General features: G+C 39.2%; 1 protein-coding gene across 2 annotated transcripts; it reads right to left on the minus strand.

Moving 5' to 3' along the window:
- Positions 1-400: 400 nt before the first annotated feature.
- LOC133656852 (uncharacterized) lies at positions 401-5,911 on the minus strand. Of its 2 annotated transcripts, XM_062057713.1 has the most exons (10): positions 5,399-5,911; positions 4,212-4,322; positions 3,977-4,091; positions 2,979-3,799; positions 2,624-2,810; positions 2,260-2,508; positions 1,970-2,094; positions 1,527-1,573; positions 1,294-1,442; positions 401-1,166 (listed from the first exon to the last, which is right to left on the minus strand). In XM_062057713.1, exons 1-10 carry the CDS (start codon positions 5,822-5,824, stop codon positions 994-996), a joined length of 2,403 nt encoding a protein of 800 aa, XP_061913697.1. In that variant the 5' UTR covers positions 5,825-5,911; the 3' UTR covers positions 401-993. The 2 variants fall into 2 exon arrangements, with proteins under 2 accessions (XP_061913697.1, XP_061913698.1); XM_062057714.1 differs by lacking the exon at positions 4,212-4,322.
- Positions 5,912-15,739: the final 9,828 nt, after the last annotated feature.

A 15,739-nucleotide genomic window follows, 5' to 3' on the forward strand; every position in this document is an offset into this window, starting at 1 on the left:
ATAAAACCGTAGATGTCAACAATATTTACAATTTACTGCAACAGTGAATGACAAGTGAATAGAATGCATGACAATGTCTTTTGCATCTCAGAGAACAGTGAGTCACTGTGTATCCATGTCCGGATAATAACAGCTGCCATCATTTGCTAACAACTATTTTGTACTTGCAGGCGGAGACGACACACAGCCTATCGACAGTTTGTCCGCTTCTGCTGGGGATATCTGGGAAAGGAGATAAGGGTGGTACTACCAGCTTGTATAGTACATAAGATTAGGACAACATTCCCATCGATGGACTACACAGGGTTCTAAGACGTGCAGTGACTGCAACACAATCCACATGGCCACTGTACTTAATCAATAAAATAAATAAATAAATCAATCAATCAATCAATCAATCAATGTTTATTTATATAGCCCTAAATAACAAGTGTCTCAAAGGGCTGCACAAGCCACAATGACATCCTCGGTACAGAGCCCACATACGGGAAAGGAAAAACTCACCCCAGTGGGACGTCGGTGAATGACTATGAGAAACCTTGGAGAGGACCGCATATGTGGGTAACCCCCCCCCTCTAGGGGAGACCGAAAGCAATGTATGTCGAGTGGGTCTGACATAATATTGTGAAAGTCCAGTCCTTAGTGGACCTAACATAATAGTAAGAGTCCAGTCCATAGTGGGGCCAGCAGGAGGCCATCCCGAGCGGAGACGGGTCAGCAGCGCAGAGATGTCCCCAACCGATGCACAGGCGAGCGGTCCAACCCGGGTCCCAACTCTGGACAGCCAGCACTTCATCCATGGTCACCGGAATAACCCCTCCACAAGGGGGAGAGGGTGTGGGGTGGGGGGCAGAGGAGAAAAGAAAAGAAACGGCAGATCAACTGGTTTAAAAATGGGGGTCTATTTAAAGGCTAGAGTATACAAATGAGTTTTAAGATGGGACTTAAATGCTTCTACTGAGGTAGCATCTCTAACTGTTACTGGGAGGGCAGTTAACACTTACCGAAGCGACTCCTGTGCTTGGCGATGGCTTCCTCCTTGTCTGGCTTCTCCAGTTCATCGCAGAGGAAGGGAGGCACATCCACAGTGACGCTGACTGGTGTTCTTTGGTCAGGGGTCTGTCTGCAGCCAGCAACAACCTCCCTGATCAAGTCATCTACGTAGCCTGCAAAATACAATTGTACATGTTCCTGCTCACAACATAATATACTCATGGAGAGTGAAACTTGACAGTATTATTATCATGATACAAAGTGTCAAGTGTTTACATGTTTTGTGTCCTCTACACTTACGGTATGTTGGCTCTGTCGCGATTTTCTTGACCACATGGCCCCCTGCTTTATACTTCGGGTAGCGTACTGCATAGCGCTCAGCACCCGCTTGTGTAGTGGCTATAGGGCGGCTCGAGTTTTCATTCCAGTGCAGCCCAGCAAGCAGGTTCCTAGGTGTGGTAACAGAATAATGGAATAATTAGTACTAAAGTATGGCACACACTAGTGACACTTAGATTAGTGTGGAAACATACCTGCACAGCATTCCGATGTATGAGAAGACATACATTTTCGGTGCGAACTGTATAAGATAAAAGACACTTTATTCAGTCATGCGTCCATACAATGTGTGTGTAAATTTATAAATAGTTTGTAAATTTGAATACAAATGTTTGTGTATTAAACTGTTTATAGTCAGCCATTAAAGCTTGATCTCCTGCAATAATGAAGCTGTTTTGTTTTTAATTTTAACACCACGCCAGAATTGTTTGCAATCTTTCTCACCAAGATGCCTAGCCACTATGTTGGACCTCTAACTGCCTAACCACTATGTTGGACCTCTAACATTCTCTTGCTTACACTGACTGTATCAAGGCTACATTTAGTATGCCCTAGTATTTTGCTCCCTGGCCACCAAAGTCCTAGTGGCAGGTGGTAACCACCGACGCCACCTACAGGCGATCAGCCTAATTCTCACCTGTATGATAAGGCTATGGAACGCCTCCACCTTGGAAGTCTGGTGTTCACCCGACAGCATGGCGATATCTTTCAGCAGGGACTTGTTGTTGACCACCTCCTCCAGTTTCACTGCTGAGCATGAACCTAAACATAAATTTAAAATAGAACAATGTTTCAACAAAAATGTTCCAGTCAACTTAAACTGGTTATTTACTTACACGTTTATCTGAATTTTTTGACTTTCAAAAGATGTGCAGGAAAATACTGCTAGTCCCTCACTGCTTTCGGGCAACTTATTTGCCTACTCACTTTGTTTGAGCCATTTCTTTTGCCGTTGCAGTTGTCCATGAGTACAAATTTGGAAGAGGTCGCCATGGTCCTTGTGGATGTTCTGAATGTGTCGCTCCACAGACTTCCACTTGGCAACCAGAAGTTCCCCCTCTCCAGGCGGTGTAGACACTGCTGCCCAGTAGAGGTGGTTGATTATACTTTGCACCCAGGGCTTCAGGTCTTCACAGTCCTTATGCTTGTAGATGGCCTTCAGTTTCTTTCCGATGGCTACAAACAGAAAAAAGCAGAAATTTGAGGATTAAATACAATATGGCATTCATCTGATCACTAATATGTACACACTACTTCACAACTTGTCATGCATACAAATAATCCAACTAACATTTTGCAACATGCCAGATGTCATAGCAGTGCCGTGTATTGGGCATGTTTTCGCGAATCCATTTAGCGATCTGTCTGTGTCGGTCTGTCACCAGCACCCTGACATCCAGGTCCCAGCTGATCAACAGCTCCACCATCCTCTTCAGTCCTTCCATCTCCATATGGTAGCTGCCAAGACATTCGTTGCTCTGAAATACATATAATAGAAAAGGAATGAGCAAAGAAAAAAATGAAAAAGGGGCTTAGTATACATTGAAATGGTTAATGTTATTAGACAAATTTACTAGGATAATTCTGGAAAATCCCTTCTCTGCTTATTATGTTACTAGTGTTTTAGTGAGATTATATGGTCGTACCTGTACAACCTGAAGGTCGAGAACCACATTGGCCACAAGCTCCATTGTGGTGTAGGTACCAAACTTGGCACTGTGTCCCGGACTGTCTGCTCGCCCATCACCACCAAGGACGAGGGGTCGGCCTTCCACCTGCAGCATGGTGAGGTGCGTCCGTTGCTGTTCCTCCCACACCTTTTTGATGGCTGGCTGCAGGATGAGCTCCTGGTGGTTGAAAAATGTCCTCTTCACATACGTGACCACTCCGATGCCGTTCAGCACTTGCAACACCTTGCCAGAAGATGCGCCAGCGAAGAGGATGCCAGCAGATAGCAGGATGTTGCCCGCGGCATAAGGGCCAATGTTTGGCTGGCTGCTCCAACTACTCCTCTGGTCACATGATGCACATTGAAGAGTCATGGTCAGCTGTGTACCGTTTGTATCCCAAGAAGGGCTTATGTCCCGGCTGCCACAGACTGGACAGTGACACCACTTGACGAGACTCTGGAGGCACGACTCAAAGATGATGTACTTCGGTTCCTTGTGGCAGCCCTCTTCACGCATCTGGTGAGTACGTGAGCGATCTGGCGACCCGTCAGATTGACACGGATCCGATGTCGATGACTCACTCGGCACATAGCTGTCATCGGAAGAACCACTAACAAAAGGCGCTGTGGGACTTGATGCTGGTCCTACATCAAACAATGCAGGAGCACCTGGAGTTGCTATGTTAGTCTGCATCTCGGGGCTGTCAGATGGAGCTGCTACACTTGACGATGGGACTTCACTAACCCTGGCCAGCCGAGCTCTAACCCTCTTGAGGATCTCTGGGGTCACCTGGTGTCCTAGCAATAAAATCAAACACAAGTTGTTTTATATAATCTGTTAAAATTAAACTAGAATCACATACTAATTATTGTCTTTGAATCACCTAATTTATCTGTCTACTCTACTCTGCACAGGCAGCTGTGCAATGTGTACTGTGATGTGCAGAATCATGTTCATCACCGAAATAGACATACCCTTTGATCTATGATGTATTTTTCCTGTTTGGGTGCTCTTGCTACTGGTCATTGCTGTTGGTGCTCTCCCAATCGGTACCCAGTCCGTCTGGCATCCTTGTTCTCTTGTATTTCCCTGGAAATGGAGAAACAGCTACATGTAATATGGATACCTCATTTACATAAATTATGAATACTTTTGTATTGGGCTTGAACTGTAATCCATTTGAACATTGATTAGGAAAACAAATCGAACCTGATCTTGATCGCCCTCCTTATCAGGCAAATCTAGTGCCATTGCCATTGGTTCATCCACCGCATCCGCCACTGATGCCGTAGTCGTACTGGCCATGATCTGATCAATTGTCTGTAAATGTACAATACTTTATATTATTGTCTATTGTAATCTATTGACAGTATTGACACTATTGACAGTAATTTCAGTAAATGTACGATACTTTATACTGCAGAAGAACTTGACTAGAACTTGAAGCAATAATTATATGTGGACTATTTTATTGTTAATTTATTTCATTGTTCATGGAGTAGACCAGTGGTTCTCAAATGGGGGTACGCGTACCCCTGGGGGTACTTGAAGGTATGCCAAGGAGTACGTGAGAATTTTTTTAAATATTCTAAAAATATCAACAATTCAAAAATCCTTTATAAATATATTTATTGAATAATACTTCAACAAAATAAATGTTTAGAATTAAGTTCATGAATCCAGATGGATCTCTATTACAATCCCCAAAGAGGGCACTTTAAGTTGATGATTACTTCTATGCGTAGAAATCTTTATTTATAATTGAATCACTTGTTTATTTTCAACAAGTTTTTTGTTATTTTTATATCTTTTTTTCCAAATAGTTCAAAAAAGACCACTACAAATTAGCAATATTTTGCACTGTTATACAATTTAATAAATCAGAAACTGATGACTTAGTGCTGTATTTTACTTTTTTTTCTCTTTTTTTCAAACAAAAATGCTTTGCTCTGATTAGGGGATACTTGAGTTAAAAAAATGTTCACAGGGGGTACATCACTGAAAAAAGGTTGAGAACCACTGGAGTAGTCTATGACTGTGTGTGTGAGTTTTGATTGATTGATTGATTGAGACTTGTATTAGTAGGTTGCACAGTGAAGTATATATTCTGTACAATTGACCACTAAATGGTAACACCCCAATAAGTTTCTCAACTTGTTTAAGTCGGGTCCACTTAAATTGATTCATGATACAGATATATACTATCAGATATATACTATCATCATAATACAGTCATCACACAAGATAATTACATTGCATTATTTACATTATTTACAATCCGGGGTGTGGAGGGGTTAGGTTTGGTTGTTATCATCAGTCATCAACAATTGAGAACAAAGAAATGGATATTGGAACCGTGTAGTCTGACTATGGAAACTGGAAATCAAGATTCTTACCCTCTTCCTTTCCCTTTTGGCAAATGCAGACCTCATGTGCACAGTCTGTCCACTTGTGGAGGGTGTGGGGTGCTCTGAACTTGTCGAAGTTGCACTTAAGCATGGCCGTGGTCTGTTGAAAATAGTTGGCTTCGCACCTTTCTTCAGCACGAGTCGACAGGTGGTGGCGATGCCCATCGCTGCCCTTTGCAAGGGACCCTCTTCGAAACATGATTGTTCGAAATGTTCGCTGCATAATACACTGTACTTTGTGTGTGTGGTCCAATCCAACCGTGTTCGCTTGACTTCTTTGTTCCATAGTAAAGCTTGGCCGCCATCTTTTGGGAATAAAAACAATGCAACACCAGTTGTGTTTGTCTTTGTGTTGCTACATCCCGCAGCAACACACCGCTTTCCACTTACAGCTTTCTTTTTTGTAGTCTCCATTGTAAATTGAACAAATTGCAAAAGATTCACCAACAGATGTCCAGAATACTGTGGAATTTTGTCGAAAACACAGGTTTTTATGTCGGGTCCGATAAGGTCCAACCTCTTCCGTAGCTCTTGTGACGTCACGTGCATACGTCATATGCAAATGAGTTTTTCGAACGGAAGTGTGGCGGGAATTTTAAAATTGCACTTTATAACTTAACCCGGCCATATGGGCATGTGTTGCAATGTTAAGATTTCATCATTGATATATAAACTATCAGACTGCGTGGTCGGTAGTAGTGGGTTTCAGTAGGCCATTAAAGGCCTACTGTAGGTAGTAGTGGGTTTCAGTAGGCCATTAAAGGCCTACTGAAACCCACTACTACTGACCATGCAGTCTGATAGTTTATATATCAATGATGAAATCTTAACATTGCAACACATGCCCATACGGTCGGGTTAAGTTATAAAGTGCAATTTTAAATTTCCCGCTAAACTTCCGGTTGAAAACGTCTATGTATGATGCCGTTTGCGCGTGACGTCATTCGTTGAACCGGAAGTATTGGTCCAATACAAAAAGCTCTGTTTTCATCTCAAAATTCCACAGTATTCTGGACATCTGTGTTGGTGAATCTTTTGCAATTTGTTTAATGAACAATGAAGACTGCAAAGAAGAAAGTTGTAGATGGGATCGGTGTATTAGAGGCGGACTACAGCAACACAACCAGGAGGACTTTGAGATGGATAGCAGACGCGCTACCGTGAGTACAGCTTTGGCTTCCAAACATATGATCGCTTGCCCGTACGTGCGTGTCGCTATGTGCATGTCACATACGTAACTTTGGGGAAATATATGTTTCTTGCCGACTCTGATTGCGGCCGGGGTGTCGTCGAAAGCTACAACGCCCGCTGCCGCCGTTGTCCCGTGGCTAAGTTAGCTTCAATGGCGTCGTTAGCAACAGCATTGTTAAGCTTCGCCAACCTGGAAATTATTAACCGTGTATTTACATGTCCATGGTTTAATAGTATTGTTGATCTTCTGTCTATCCTTCCAGTCAGGGGTTTATTTATTTTGTTTCTATCTGCATTTGAGTCCGATGCTATCACATTAGCTCCGTAGCTAAAGAGCGTCGCCGATGTATTGTCGTGGAGATAAAAGTCACTCTGAATGTCCATTCCACGTTCTCGACTCTCATTTTCAAGAGGATATAGTATCCGAGGTGGTTTAAAATACAAATCCTTGATCCACAATAGAAAAAGGAGAAAGTGTGGAATCCAATGAACCCTTGTACCTAAGTTACGGTCAGAGCGAAAAAAGATACGTCCTGCACTACACTCTAGTCCTTCACTCTCACGTTCCTCATCCACGAATCTTTCATCCTCGCTCAAATTAATGGGGTAATCGTCGCTTTCTCGTCTGAATCGCTCTGGCTGCATTGTAAACAATAGGGAAATGTGAGGAGCCTTTCAACCTGTGACGTCACGCTACTTCCGGTACAGGCAAGGCTTTTTTTTATCAGCGACCAAAAGTTGTGAACTTTATCGTCGATGTTCTCTACTAAAACCTTTCAGCAAAAATATGGCAATATCGCGAAATGATGAAGTATGACACATAGAATGGATCTGCTATCCCCGTTTAAATTTAAAAAAATTAATTTCAGTAGGCCTTTAACTCCGCTAATATTTGGCATCAAGCCAAAGAGCTGTGTGTGCGTCTACATATCTACATGTGCACAACAGAGGAGCTGGTTAACTTATGAGAGTAGCATACAGTATGTGTGTTTGTGAGAAACACATACAGTAATGCAACAAGGGACTTCAGACCAGGTCTGTCAGTGCTTACAGGAGAACCCGTCCAACAGAAACCTTGTATGTTCTTTTTTAAATTGTAAAAAACTATGTGTTGTCCTTATTTGGAAAGGAATGCTGTTCAACACTTTAATGAAGGTATGAAAAAAATAATTTTCCCAAAATTGTTTTTAAAAGCTGGGACAAAGAGAAATTCCCAAGAGCATGATCTTGTGATCTGAGAGTGTGGAGTTCTTACATTCGGAATGAGAGCACTCAAAGCTTGATATAGATCATTATTTTGTATCTGAAAGTAGACATTGATAGCATTATAATTTACCTAACTCCACCACTAGTTTTACCATTACGATAGACAGAATAGTTTGCAATTGCGAGGAAGGTGTCAGTAATAGGAGGAGTAAGCTAGGATTCAGAAACTGCTATTTTATGTGCTTTTGTTTGTGCAAGAATACATTTGAATTCATAAAACCCCTTGCTTCTCCGAGTTGACCAAATGTCCTTAGTTCTTTTAGAATTTGTGATCTCTGACATTTTCTCGAACGATGGGCAGTAGGGAGAGGAAGAGAAATAGATGTAGTAAAATGTGCATTGGGTGTGGGAAAGATAAATGGTGGGTATAAGAAAGTACTTTGCTGCATCCGTTCGACTGAAAAATGTGTTAAAAAGCCATTATAACGATAATCCAATCCATAAAAATACAAAAATAATACAATAAAAGTATATGAGTCAGGCCTGGATTAAGTTCAACATTTCTTATTAATAATAGTATAAAAAGTAGGTATGTGTACTTGGTCAATTTACTTCCAGAAGTGTCAATTGTTTTGTCAGGTTATTTTGCATGTTGAAGGGCTGTCACCCAGCGGTGAAATACGATAGTATTTGCTCATATTGAAGTTTTTTAGGCAAACGGGGGCTTGATCCAATCGCCATAGTTGACTGGAGATCGAGGAAAGTCTGAAGTTGTTACACTCTCAGGTCGTATATTAGACCTGCTCTAAAGATAGTAACATCCTTGCTCTACATCGCTGTGGTCGAGGGGGTCCTTCGACCACCCGCAGAGCCCATCTTTGATAGAGTAGGGAAATGAAACCGCATGAATTGGACTTGCGGCTCCACAGCTGCAGCACAGGCGTCCGGTTGGCCCAAATGAGTCCATGCCGAGGTAGATCCAGTGTTGGAGGCACGACCATGTTGCAGGTGTAGGTCCAGATTCCCACAGGGGGCTAGGCGGCGTGCAGTGCTGTGCATGGACATGTGGTCCACCGAATGCTCAGGGAGTTTCTGCATTTGAGAGAGTATAGTTTTGTATCCTATGCACTCCTTGCATTCTTGATATTACTCTTTTTTGCATTGTATTTAATGTCAAAGTCTAATCCATATTGAGAGTTAACCTTAAACAACTGCTGCACACCAGCACTGCACGGACAGAAGATGACTAAATCGTCAGCATACATCAGGGAGTTTAGATTTCCCACAATACATCCAGTCCTACATTCATCCAAAAGCTTAGATAAAACATTCACATAATCATTAAAAACACAGGAAGACAAAATACTACCTTGCCGCACACCATTGCTAACATAAAAAGGAAATCATATAAAGTTTGTCCATTTTACACACAAAGACTGGTGAGCATACCAAAACACTAAAATTCTAAGTATTTTAGAGCTCCTCTATTCTGCAATTTATAAAATGGCTTTTCAATGTGAGTGTGAATGTTGTCTATCTGTGTTGGCCCCTGTGATGAGGTGGCGACTTGTCCGAATGCAGCTGAGATAGGCTCCAGCACCCCCCGACCCCGAAAGGGACAAGCGGTACAAAATGGATGGATGGATGGACTTTTCATGGTTTACATTATCAAAGGCTTTAGAAGCATTGATACAACACATGAAAACTGTGGTATTATGCTTGTGAAAAATTCCAACTGGTCCTTTGTGGCACAGATGTTTTGAAAAAGTTCAATCTTTTGATTTCTTTACAAAACTCAATAGGGCTTTTGTTCTGAAATTTGATTGCAAGCGAGTCAGACCTCAATGTGTTTTAATTCCTCTTCATTAAACATGGAGTGTGTTTAACGTTTGCATTTGCCTGTTTTCTTTGTTCATCAAACAAATGACCGTGTTTATGTTTTCCTTCTTCGGTCCACTGTTTAAAACAAGGTTCCCCAAACTTTTTGACCTGGGGGCCGTATTGGGTTAAAAAAATGTGGCCAGGGCCCAGGCTATATATATATATATATATATATATATATATATATATATATATATATATATATATATATATATATATATATATATATATATATATATATATATATATATATATATATATATATATATATATAATCTGTCTCATTACAGATTAGACAAACTGTCTTTTTCTTACTTTGAACAAAAAAAAAAATCTGTCCACTGATGTTTAAAAACTCTACACTCTGAGTCTATTTTACGTTTCCCCAACGATTTCGACATTTTTTTCCCTCGTGCAATAATTGACTGAAATAGCGCGCACATGCCGTGTTTTTGCCCGACTTTGCGGCGCAAGCGTGATGACATCACGTTACCAATGGAAAGATGCATTTTTAGACAATATGATTTGCCTGAGCGGCTAGGAAACCAAGTAACTAACGGTAGAAAATGGATTGATGGATCGGCGAGAAAGGACAGATTAAAAAAATAATATAATTTTTTTTTTAAATCCGCGGGCCGGATTTTGGACGCTGGCGGGCCATAGCTGTCCCGCGGCCCGCAGTTTGGGGACCCCTGGTTTAAAAGCTCTTCTGGCCTTGATGTCTGGCATGGAGATCTCTAACATACTCATTCCAGCCAGGCTAGGCTCTGTCCTTTTTAGTTGTATACAGGAGCAAGCTAGAGATTAGAAGGAATTTTATAATCTCCTCATACATTGAACACAAGTCCACATGCTGTTGACTTGTGCTCACATTCTTCCAATTCAAATCACAAAATGTCTCTGCACTTTTGTTCAACACAAAGTGGACATGACCTGTTTGTTTGTGATTCTGTTATGCACTCAGTGCTCCTCTCTGCCTTTGTTTACCTTCCTGTTACGAAGGGCAGTGACTACACACACCAGACTCTTGTTTATTGATTAGTGTCCCCACCGACGCCCCTTATATACCACGTCTCGCTATCCACTCGGTGCGGGTCCAGTGTTTGCTTTAGGTGACACTTTGTCTTTCACGTTTATTGTTTTCGCTTCTTTTAGCTTAGCTCTTTGACGAGGGTTTTGTTAGCTGTACTCTACTACCTCCGTCTTCTCATGCTTATGCCAAAGGCTGCAATTTTGCCCTTTTGCTTCATGCACTGTTCCCAGCAGCATGCCGTTTTGTGTTTCGCCTGATTGGATTAAAAGACTACACCTGCACGCTGCCTTCCGCATCTTGAAAAACACAATCAGTCAATCAATCAATGTTTACTTATGTAGCCCTAAATCACGAGTGTCTCAAAGGGCTGCACAAGCCACAACGACAGATCCCACAACCATTGCAGACAATGACAATATCAGTCTCAGTACAATACAGACAATGACCTTGCTCAGTCTGATTTTCCCATTTGATCTTCCCTTCTTTTGAATCATTGCTCACAGGTAAAAGGGCTGGTATATATATATATTTTTTACATATATATCCAGAGAAAAGGTATGTTATCAGAAGTTGTAAGTTCTTAATTAGTAGTAGATAGCATGTCAAGAGTCTTGTGCATCCCTTGAACAAACGCACTGGTCTAACCAAAATGTTTTGTGCCACACTTCACTACGGTTCAGTATAGCTACCCACAGGCAAAAAAGAATTAGTCTATCATTGGAGCAGAAATAAGCGGTAGGAAATGGATGGATTGAGCAGAAATGCTTTAGATCAGGGGTGTCAAACGTGATCAGGCCCGCAAACACATTTTTAACCGGCTGAGTTTGCTAACTCAGCATCAAGGGTTGGAATTGGGGTTTAAATCACCAAAATGATTCCCGGGCGCGGCCACCACTGCTGCTCACTGCTTCCCTCACCTCCCAGGGGGTGATCAAAGGTGATGGGTGAAATGCAGAGGATAATTTCACCAAACCTAGTGTTTGTGTGACAATCATTGGTACTTTATCTTTAAATTATACAAATGAGTTGACATTTTCGAATGGAAGAAACTGATGTTCTATATGTGTCCACTGGATGTCGCAATAGCAATTCTTTGTATCCCCTGCCGCAAGAGCGCGCATGACTTCAGAGGGGGTGGAGCTATTGATTAAGATAGAGGCAACACTTCCGTGTTTGGACATTACGAACGTACGCTGCTTATTAGTGATAGTAGATAGTGGATTGTTACTTTCATGCCTTGATTGCCAAAGATGTTGGTGTTGGGGACACATTTTCTGGGCGCACATAAATATGCTGAAATAATATGTATCCACTTCTAGCTTCATGTGTGATTAATTAAATGAGTCCCCGTTTACAAGTGTTGTTGTAGATGATGCGACATATCTGTAGAACAAACCACATGATGTTAGTACATCAGTTGAGGAAAATTAGTAAATTGCATTAATAACATGTTGTAGTTTGATTTTGATATTATTATTCATTTCATCTTCTGATAGATTAAGAATTAACACCAATGGGAGAATTTTTAAGCTCTGCTAGACTAAATTTCACCAATTTGACTGATTTATTAAGAAAGTATAAAAAACGACAAATGAAGATACAATATTATTAACCACAACATGTAAGTGTAAAACAAACCATTATGATTTGTACATTTTCAGAAAGTGCTTGGTCTATTTCTAAACAAACGAAAAACAACAATCTAAAATTGTCTTTAGTTTTAGGTTATTATGTCATGATTTTACCAGTCCGGCCCCACTTGGGAATAGATTTTACTCCATGTGGCCTCTGAGCTATATACAATTTCACACCTCTGCTGATTTATGGTCCTACAGATCACAGTTCAACCCACCTTATAAAAGCAAGTGGACAGGTTGTCCTGAATATATGACACAACATAAGCCAATTTGTTCAGATAGTCATCTTCATTGTTAGGGCTTTCATAAGGTATATATGTTCCGCATATGACACCATTCTCTAAACAACAGAATGTAATACTGTATCTGTCCCCCAGTCTGCATCCAGTCGTTAATAATATCAAAGTCCTTTTGAGTGCCTTTGTCTCTACCGCAGCGTATGGATGTAAACAATATACACTTGGGCTCTTCAATCCACTCGGATGAAAAATTGCTTGAAACTAGCAAAACAATTTCATTTTATGACACAGTTCTTTTTTTGATGACAATAAAGTTAAAATGCTCGTGCTCAATGATCACTCTCCCACCTGCTGTTTTATAGATTAAACTCTCAGATTAGATTCTGTTTGAGAGCTAGCGGTTCATCCAGTTTACACAGCTGTAGCTGCCATTGCTCAATTTCAATATATAGTGAGATATATGTCGTTATCGCAGGAGGCTGCGATATATATATATATATATATATATATATATATATATATATATATATATATATATATATATATATATATATATATATATATATATATATATATATATATATATATATGTATTAGGGCTGTGAATCTTTGGGTGTCCCACGATTTAATTCAATATCGATTCTTGGGGTCACGATTCGATTGAAAATCGATTTTTTTTTAATAATTCAACACGATTCTTGATTCAAAAACGATTTTTTCCCGATTCAAAACGATTCTCTATTCATTCAATACATAGGATTTCAACAGGATCTACCCCAGTCTGCTGACATGCAAGCAGAGTAGTAGATTTTTGTAAAAAGCTTTTATAATTGTAAAGGACAATGTTGTATCAACTGATTGCAATAATGTACATTTGTTTTAACTATTAAATGAACCAAAAATATGACTTATTTTATCTTTGTGAAAATATTGGACACAGTGTGTTGTCAAGCTTATGAGATGCGATGCAAGTGTAAGCCACTGTGACACTATTGTTCATTTGATAATAACGATAATGTCAATGAGGGATTTTTAATCACTGCTATGTTGAAATTGTAACTAATATTGATACTGTTGTTGATAATATTCATTTTTGTTTCACTACTTTTGGTTTGTTCTTTGTCGTGTTTGTGTCTCCTCTCAATTTCTCTGTTTATTGCAGTTCTGAGTGTTGCTGGGTCGGGTTTGGTTTTGGAATTGGATTGCACTGTTATGGTATTGCTGTGTATTGTTTTGTTTGATTGATTAATTAAAAAAATAATATAAATAAATACAATAAAAATTAATAAAAAAATTTATAGAATCGATTTTTGAAAAATGAGAATTGATTCTGAATCGCTCAATCGCGATTCAAATTCGAATCGATTTTTGTATGTATGTATGTATGTATGTATGTATGTATGTATGAATGAATGAATGTATGTATGTATGTATGTATGTATGTATATATATATATATATATATATATATATATATATATATATATATATATATATATATATATATATATAAATATTAGGGCTGCGAATCTTTGGGTGTCCCACGATTCGATTCAATATTGATTCTTGGGGTCACGATTCGATTCAAAATCGATTTATTTCGATTCAACACGATTCTCGATTCAAAAACGATATTTTCCCGATTCAAAACGATTTTCTATTCATTCAATACATAGGATTTCAGCAGGATCTACCCCAGTCTGCTGACATGCAAGCAGAGTAGTAGATTTTTGTAAAAAGCTTTTATAATTGTAAAGGACAATGTTTTATCAACTGATTGCAATAATGTAAATTTGTTTTAACTATTAAATGAACCAAAAATATGACTTATTTTATCTTTGTGAAAATATTGGACACGTGTGTTGTCCAGCTTACGAGATGCGATGCAAGTGTAAGCCACTGTGACACTATTGTTCTTTATTTTTTACAAATGTCTAATGATAATATCAATGAGGGATTTTTAATCACTGCTATGTTGAAATTGTAACTAATATTGATACTGTTGTTGATAATATTCATTTTTGTTTCACTAATTTTGGTTTGTTCCGTGTCATGTTTGTGTCTCCTCTCAATTGCTCTGTTTATTGCAGTTCTGAGTGTTGCTGGGTCGGGTTTGGTTTTGGAATTGGATTGCATTGTTGTGGTATTTCTGTGTATTGTTTTGTTGGATTGATTAATTACATTTTTTTTTTTTTAAATAAAGAAAAATAATAATAAAAATACAATTAAAAATCGATCAATTAAAAATGAGAATCGATTCTGAATCGAACAACGTGAGAATCGCGATTCGAATTCGAATCAATTTTTTCCCACACCCCTAATATGTATGTATGTATGTATGTATGTATGTATGTATGTATGTATGTATGTATGTATATATATATATATATATATATATATATATATATATATATATATATATATATATATATATATATATATATATATATATATATCAGTGACGTGCAGTCAGGGGAGCCAGGTAAGGCGGGGCCTCACGTGCATCATGGAAAGAAAAAAAATGTAAAAAGAAAAAAAAAAAATTGAATTGTTATATGTATCCATTTAACTTCACCAGTTTTAGATTATTTTTATTCAAAATCGCTGAATTTTCACATTTGCCGTTCAAATACTGAGAAGAGACTTGCTGTGATCAGCAGCCAGTTGAGGCACGTCACTCAGTTGAGCCGTGCAAGATTGAATCTATTTAAAAAAGTTATTTAATAAGAAGCCAAAAAGTGCAAAAACAATAATGTTCGTGTTGGCGGAGTTGTGAATGACAGCTGGGCCACAACATTAGGTACACCTGCAGACTGCAGCACGGATTTCATATTTCATTCATTCACAACTCCTCCAACACGAACATTATTGTTTTTGCACTTTTTGGCTTCTTATTAAATAACTTTTTTAAATAGATTCAATCTTGCGTGTGGAAAGTTTAAGTGTGGGCTTTAGTTGATATAACACTCCCGTCAGGGGGTGCATTCTACGGTGGGGGTGCATTAATCCAGCACAACAGCGGCGCATGGACTTCATTTATAAGTAAAGGTAAGACCATAATAATGTTTTTTTTAATTAAATGTGTCATGTCTGTGTTAATCATGTTTTTGTTTGGCCATGTTTTGCTTGGTTTTTGGACTCTC

This window comes from Entelurus aequoreus, linkage group LG09, assembly GCF_033978785.1.
Source record: "Entelurus aequoreus isolate RoL-2023_Sb linkage group LG09, RoL_Eaeq_v1.1, whole genome shotgun sequence".
Classification (NCBI taxonomy): Eukaryota; Metazoa; Chordata; class Actinopteri; order Syngnathiformes; family Syngnathidae; genus Entelurus; species Entelurus aequoreus.

What these genes read in the sequence shown, in the direction of transcription:
- LOC133656852 (XM_062057713.1), bottom strand. Translation starts at nt 5,824, where the DNA reads ATGGAGACTACAAAAAAGAAAGCTGTAAGTGGAAAGCGGTGTGTTGCT. An exon ending in TCGACCTTCAGGTTGTACAG is followed by an intron (nt 2,811 to 2,978) that starts GTACGACCATAT and finishes TATGTATTTCAG; the next exon opens with AGCAACGAATGTCTTGGCAG. An exon ending in CATCTGGCATGTTGCAAAAT is followed by an intron (nt 2,509 to 2,623) that starts GTTAGTTGGATT and finishes TTCTGTTTGTAG; the next exon opens with CCATCGGAAAGAAACTGAAG.